The sequence below is a fragment of the Cucurbita pepo genome, chromosome 5, assembly GCF_057944985.1.
Source record: "Cucurbita pepo subsp. pepo isolate OVF chromosome 5, ASM5794498v1, whole genome shotgun sequence".
In the NCBI taxonomy this organism is placed as follows: domain Eukaryota; kingdom Viridiplantae; phylum Streptophyta; class Magnoliopsida; order Cucurbitales; family Cucurbitaceae; genus Cucurbita; species Cucurbita pepo.
Window position 1 is genome coordinate 14,730,660 of NC_141802.1, and position 6,679 is coordinate 14,737,338.

General features: G+C 41.2%; 1 protein-coding gene across 1 annotated transcript; it reads left to right on the forward strand.

Moving 5' to 3' along the window:
• The first annotated feature begins 2,921 nt into the window (after positions 1-2,921).
• On the forward strand, positions 2,922-5,204 carry LOC111794807 (aspartic proteinase NANA, chloroplast). Its single transcript, XM_023676959.2, has 2 exons — positions 2,922-3,904; positions 4,029-5,204. The coding sequence occupies exons 1-2, from the start codon at positions 3,183-3,185 to the stop codon at positions 4,870-4,872; spliced, it is 1,566 nt and encodes a 521-aa protein (XP_023532727.2). The 5' UTR covers positions 2,922-3,182; the 3' UTR covers positions 4,873-5,204.
• The last annotated feature ends 1,475 nt before the right edge of the window (positions 5,205-6,679 follow it).

Sequence of the window (6,679 nt, forward strand, 5' to 3'; positions counted from 1 at the left end):
TATGAAGGGAAAAAAAAATGTTTATATAATAATTATATTTCTGAATTATATACGTATTTAATTTTGTGGGTAATATGTACCATTCTTCTTTTAACCATTTGATTATCCATGAATCTCTATTATAATACTCGATTAATTACATAATTAACAAATAGATTTGTAAGGAATGCTCGCATGGTAACATATTCTAGCAATACTGCAAGGATTACTTGCATAAAGTTTGGTGGTTACTTACGGGATGAAGCGTGTCTTTCAAACTAGCTTTTCCGTGTGTTGAAAGCTCCAAACTTTCTAAATACTTATTAGTAGATCCTAATTCTAAGTTAAATTAAGATCTGAAATCAAAATGATAACAGTCAAATAGAGGTCAAACGTATAAACAAAAAAACGCGCATAGCCACACAAATCCCTAGACTTTATCATACACGTGGGTCATGGAAATTAACTGAGTGTGCACATAACTATCATCCAACACATCATACATAATTCATGCAAAGTAACTATACATACTCAATGGGGCGATAACATCCATCAACTCCCGAAGTGTAGGGTTCACAAGTACCCATCCTCCTTTCAGCATGAATTAAACATATACATAATAAGCGGAAGCTTAAAACATAATTGCAACACTCGGATGATTCTCATAATACTTCACGTAATACATCCATACTCTTAACAATCAAATTACTTACGTTCAATCATGGAAAGCTACCACCTAAGGTAATTAAACTAGCATACATGCACTCCAAGCTACTCATATAAAGTTCCATGTAGTGACTTGATTGACGCGTGCCCTTCGTTTAGCGTTTCCACACAAATAGCATGTCTAATTTTCTCCAATTAGATCCTATTTCATATAAAAATAGGGTTCGAATTCGAATCGGGAGGAAAATCGAGAAAATAGGAGTCGAACGGACGAAAACAAGCTCCCACGCGCCTGGGAAAGAGCTACACGCGCGTCCTCGTGCTGCCACGTGGTGCGCTCGAGTTGGTCATCCATTGACGAGTACGTGGGTTCGAATCCGAGAGCATGTGCTGAAAATCTGAATTATCTTATGCTGACGCGTGACAACAAGAAGCCGGGTCGTGCGCGGGTTGTCGGATCGTGGACTCGGGTAGCAAGCCGCCGGCCTTCGAATCCTGCCCGACGCGAAGTATTTCTTTGATTTTCTTCTCCAATGGATGATTGACACGTGGCACTTCTTCTCCGGCGATGCGCGGCCCCCTCGCCCTCTTGACACGTGTCCGAGTCGTCGTCTTCTTTCTCTCTCTACTTCTTATTTCTTTTATTTTTTTTAGAAAGGAGGGCAGAATGACCGGATTACCCCTAATTTTTCATCATTTTTCTTTTATATTTTTCTTAAATTCCTAATTTGTTTTCAATCATTTTTACCTTATGCATAATCTCGAACTTTGGTCTCTAAGACCCTCAGTAAAATCCCGAAAGTTCGACTTAAAAGAAAAATTAGATTTTAAACTTTCTATCAGGGCTCGAGTCTTACACCCATGCTCCAACCTGATCGAACCGAGTTGACTGACATGAATTGCTACCCAAATTGGACCGCTGACCCGTGACTGCAGAAACACGCAGTGGGTGGTACTCGCGCGTGAAACCTGGGAGTTTGCTTCCTTCTCAGCGCGTGGGAGCGCATATAGGCACGTGAAAGTAGGTTTTTGGACCGTTTAACTTTCGTTTGCTCGATTTTTATCTCAATTCCAATTTTAACCATATTTTTATGTGATTTAGATCATACTTGAAAAATATCACATTTTTTGGATACCCTAATTGTGTAGAAACGCTAAACGAAGGGTACATATCAATCACGTAAGTCACCACACAGAATTTAGGAAGAAATGCTCGTAGGATTTACTTGGAATGCATATATGCTAGTATATTTACCTTAGGTGGTAGCTTTTCCATGAAATGAATTTAGGTAATATGAATATGGATGCATTGAAATGTTATGCAAATGCAATCATGTTTTATGCTTATGCTATATGTGTATGTGTTTAATTCATGCTTTCGGAATGAAATTTGTGAACTCTGAGCTCTGGGTATTGATGGATGTTATCGCCTCGTTGAGCATATATGTTTATTTTGCATGAATTATGTATGTTGGTTCTAGATGATTAATGTTTGCACACTCAGTGAATTCTAATGAACCAGTAACATGCAAAGACTAGAGACTTATGGTTAGGTTGACTAGTCACCGGTTTAGACCTAACCTTTTTTCGAGGAGCCTAATAGACCACCATGGCTTACGAACCACTTTAGGAGTGTCTTTAGAGTGCTAGATGTGTGAACGGTTTCAATAGCTTCGTGGGAGAACAAGGGTTTTTGATCAAAGCCCGACTAAACCTAGTCGTCTCGCATAGGGAACGAGAGACCCACATCATACAACACATTAGCCGTACGAGATAAGGGAGGGGTTGCACCCCTAATGAGGGGAACTATTATGGATCTGGGAGGTTTTAGCTAACCATCTAGGTAAGATGCCATATAGTCTCATAGAGTCATGCATGAGGTAGCGCCTCGTAGAGCAACACCAGTCATTCACAACTCAGCATAAGAATCTCTCAGGATTTATAAAGGAAAGGACAAAGAACCAAACTACCCCAATGGGTTAAGACTAGAATCCGACGTCCTAGAGCCTACGAGACCCCTATGGGAATCAGTTAAGCCTAGAACGAGATGAGAGCTTACAAGTATAACTTTTATACTCATTTTTGCTACATTTTCCTTCTCAGGTGCGTGATGCCACGGGTTGAGGGACAACGTATTTGGGAAATGTGGATCGTCGTAAAGGAAAGCATGTTTCGGGGCATCATTCCAGTCTTTTTACTTTAAGAAGCATTCATATATTTTCAATGTCATACACACTACAGAACATTGTCGTTTTGAATCACGACTCATTCTAAAAATTTGGGTCGGGACAAAATCGGTCTAAACTACACAGTTTCACAAAATGAGGAGCTAAAAAATAGATGTAAAAAAATGATACCCATAAGACTAAAAAACATAAGGAAAACATAAGGAAAACAGATTTAGAATAAATAGAAATAGAAAATGATGCTAAATTTAACCTTTTACGGTTAGGGTTATAGATGTTCTTCCTCTTTTTAAGTCCGCCATTCTCATCTTCCTCCTTGCTTCATCTGTTTTCTCTGACAGGAACGGAGCAATGTCGCCGATTTCTCATCCTTTAATCCTTTTCTTCGTCTTCGTCTTCGTCTTCTTCTCTCCTCTCACCGTCGCAGTCGCCGATCAAAGCAATGCCAATAATCTCAAACAAGAAAGCGATGCCAATAATGAAGAACAAGAATTCGTGAGGCTAGATCTGATACACCGTCACCATCCGGAAGTGGTTAAAAGGCTTGAAGACGAAATTAAGGTGGATACTGTCGAGGATCGCATCGAGGATATTCGCTATCACGATCAAAACCGCCTCCGATCCATTTCCGCCAAGCTGAATTGGACAAAAGTTATGGAGAATGCGGAGGAGAAAGAGAAGGAGGTCTCGGGTTCGAATCTTCCTCCACAGTCGCAGACGCCAATAGGATTGAAAACATACCCCGGCGCTGATTTCGGTAGCGCTGAATTTTTCGTGCAATTGAAAGTCGGAACACCGCCGCAGACGTTCACACTGATTGCAGATACCGGAAGTGACCTATTGTGGACGAAATGCAGATTCCGGCGGTGCAGGGGAGATTGCAGCCACCTCTCTCCGATGCATAAGATGCGTAACAAAATGAGAGGGAGATTCAGATACGCGCTTTATGCGAATCAGTCGTCTTCTTTCTCCCCAATCCCTTGTTCCTCCAAGCAGTGCATCGATGATTTCCCTGATCTCGGCGGCCAACCCGATTGTCCAACCCCTAACACCCCCTGTTCCTATACCTACAGGTATTAATCATTATTATTATTATTATTATTATTATTATTTTTTTTTTTTATAAATAAAATTTTTGGTGGGGACCATTATAACAATAAATGGATGTTGGTTGGTTTGTTTAAAAAAAAAATACAGCTACACAGGTGGGGAGCGTGCGAGCGGAATATTCGCAAACGAGACGGTAACGGTAAGACTAACAAACGGAAAAGAAAAGCAACTGAAGGACATTCTATTCGGCTGCACAGAAGAAGTCGAAGTCACCAACTTCATGAAGGGAGCCGATGGCCTCATTGGCTTAGGCTCAAGCATCTACTCCTTCGTCTACAAAGCCGCCGAAAATAACATCGGCGGCGGCTTCTCCTACTGCCTCGCCGACCACCACCGCAACACAACCGCCATTAGCTACTTCGTCTTCGGCACCCCTTCCCCCAAGACCTTCTCCGCCACCACCTCCTCTCCCATCGGCCCCCCCGCCACCATTAAACTCTTCACCGGCGGCCAATACAGCTGCTACTACGGTGTCCAACTGATCGGAATCTCCGTCGACGACGAGATCCTTAACATCCCCCGTCACGTCTGGAACATCAAATCCGGGTGCGGTACCATCTTGGACACCGGCACCAGCCTGACGATGCTGACGGCACCGGCTCACGATGCGGTGATAGAAGCGATGGCTCCGAAGATCGCGAAATTCGGAAGAATGGAAAAGCAGAGGAACTTCGAACTTTGCTTCAATGACACTGAGTGGAATTTTGGTATGTTGCCGAAGCTTGGATTCCATTTCGAAGGCGGGGCGGTGTTCGAACCGCCGGATAGGAGCTACATCGTTTCGGCGGCAATCCAATGTAGCTGTATTGCCATAACTTCTCTGCCCTTTCCATCAATCAATATCTTAGGGAATATTATTCAGCAAACTTACCTTTGGCAATTTGATTTACTCAAGGGATCCGTCACTTTTGCTCCCTCCGATTGCGCCTAGAACACTCCTCCTCTTTCTTTCTTTCTTTCATTCCTTTCTTCTTCCTTCTTCTTCTTCTTCTTCTTCTTCTTTTTTTTATTTTTATTTTTATTTTTATTTTTATTTTTTAAATGATTCAATTTCAACAAACATGGAGAGGGGGATTATTACTTTTTTTATTTTTATTTTTATTTTTTTAAACAAAACGCAAATGTATATTGCTTTACAATGAAATAAATATATATATATATATATACACATACATATATATGTACATCTTCCTATGTTCTTTCTCCTTATTCACATTCATGATGTTATAATTATTCATTAATGCCAATCATATTATTTTGGTACTTTGCAATTATATATTTTAATGTATTATTAACTATTACATGTCCTTAATAAAAAATTAAAGTTTAAAATTTTAAGAAAATTTATGTGTATTTATGCTAACGCAATACCTTCGACATCAATTTCATTTAGATTAGGCTTTTTTAGTTACCTTGAGTTGATAGATGTTCTGTTGATGCAACTATGATGATGGAATTAGCGATGCAAGTTCTTCTGACATGTCGAGAAAAGAAAATTAAGGTTGTCCCGCGTCGTTGTTTAGAAAGTGAGAAGTTGGGCTCCATTATAAAAGGAAGGAATGTTCCTTGTTTTTTTAAGTTATAACAATTGCTTCTTCCTTTCATCACACTTGAGACGGATAATACATTTTTTGATGGCTCCAAACTTGTATTTAATTTATTTTGGTTTTCCGTCCTTTCATTTAAACACCTGAGAATTCCTTATGTCGAGCTGTAAATGACTGATGTCCCTCTACGAGATGCTACTTTATGCATGGCTCTATGAGACTATATGATATCTTACCTAGGGTTGAGTTGAAACCTCCCAGGTCCGTAATAGTCCCCTTCATTGGGGGCGGGACCCCTCCCTTATCTCATGTAGCTAATGGGTTGTACGACGTGGATCTCTCGTTCCCCATGCAAAATAGCTAGATTCAGTCTAGTTTTGATTAGAAACTCCTATTCCCCACGAAGTTTTTTACACTGTTCACACATCTAGCAGCCTAACACTGTTAGGCTCCCATATATATTTTTCGTCTCGGCTTTGTGGTTTCGTCGGACCTTAGGCGATGTTTGTCTTTGCCAATCGAACCGCTTGCGCGGAATCTAAGCTTGTTCAACCACACTCCTGCGCGTGCATGTTCAATCGTGACACATCCGACTTGCCTCTACGCTAAGCCAACTCATTCGGCTCGACCTTGCCTCTGTTCGGGCCAAGGTATCTCAATACAACATCGCATCTCATCTTGCCATCTCGATCCCCATCGACATATGTCTTGACGCCATCCCGAGTCTCGGAATGTCGTCGGCCATCATAACTCATTCGGTCATGCCATTGAGAATGGGCCCGCGTGTCGTTCATCTCATCGGGACTTCCCGAACATCCATCCATCTGGGTTCTATCTCGGCATAGGCCCTCCCGTGCCCATGCCGAGTTATTTACGGATACCGTACTAAATAGCGGATGTATGTAGCAACCTCCAACACGCGGGCTGTAACAACCCGACTTATCTTGACGGTAGCGAATTTTATTAGAAAGATAATGCGATTTATTTGGAAAAAGGATAAAAATCATGCAAAATTTTATTAGAAATCACGTGCGTACCCCTTTAAAATTTAGCAAAACAATGCGGCCTCTGATGCGGCCTCTGATGTGGCCGCCTAGTTCCCACAAATTAGGCATCCACAGCATAGTTTAAATTAATACAAAAGAGGGCAAACGTCTCTCCCACAAAAAATGAGACTACAAGAAAAACATA

What these genes read in the sequence shown, in the direction of transcription:
- LOC111794807 (XM_023676959.2), top strand. Translation starts at nt 3,183, where the DNA reads ATGTCGCCGATTTCTCATCCTTTAATCCTTTTCTTCGTCTTCGTCTTC. An exon ending in CCCTGTTCCTATACCTACAG is followed by an intron (nt 3,905 to 4,028) that starts GTATTAATCATT and finishes AAAAAAATACAG; the next exon opens with CTACACAGGTGGGGAGCGTG.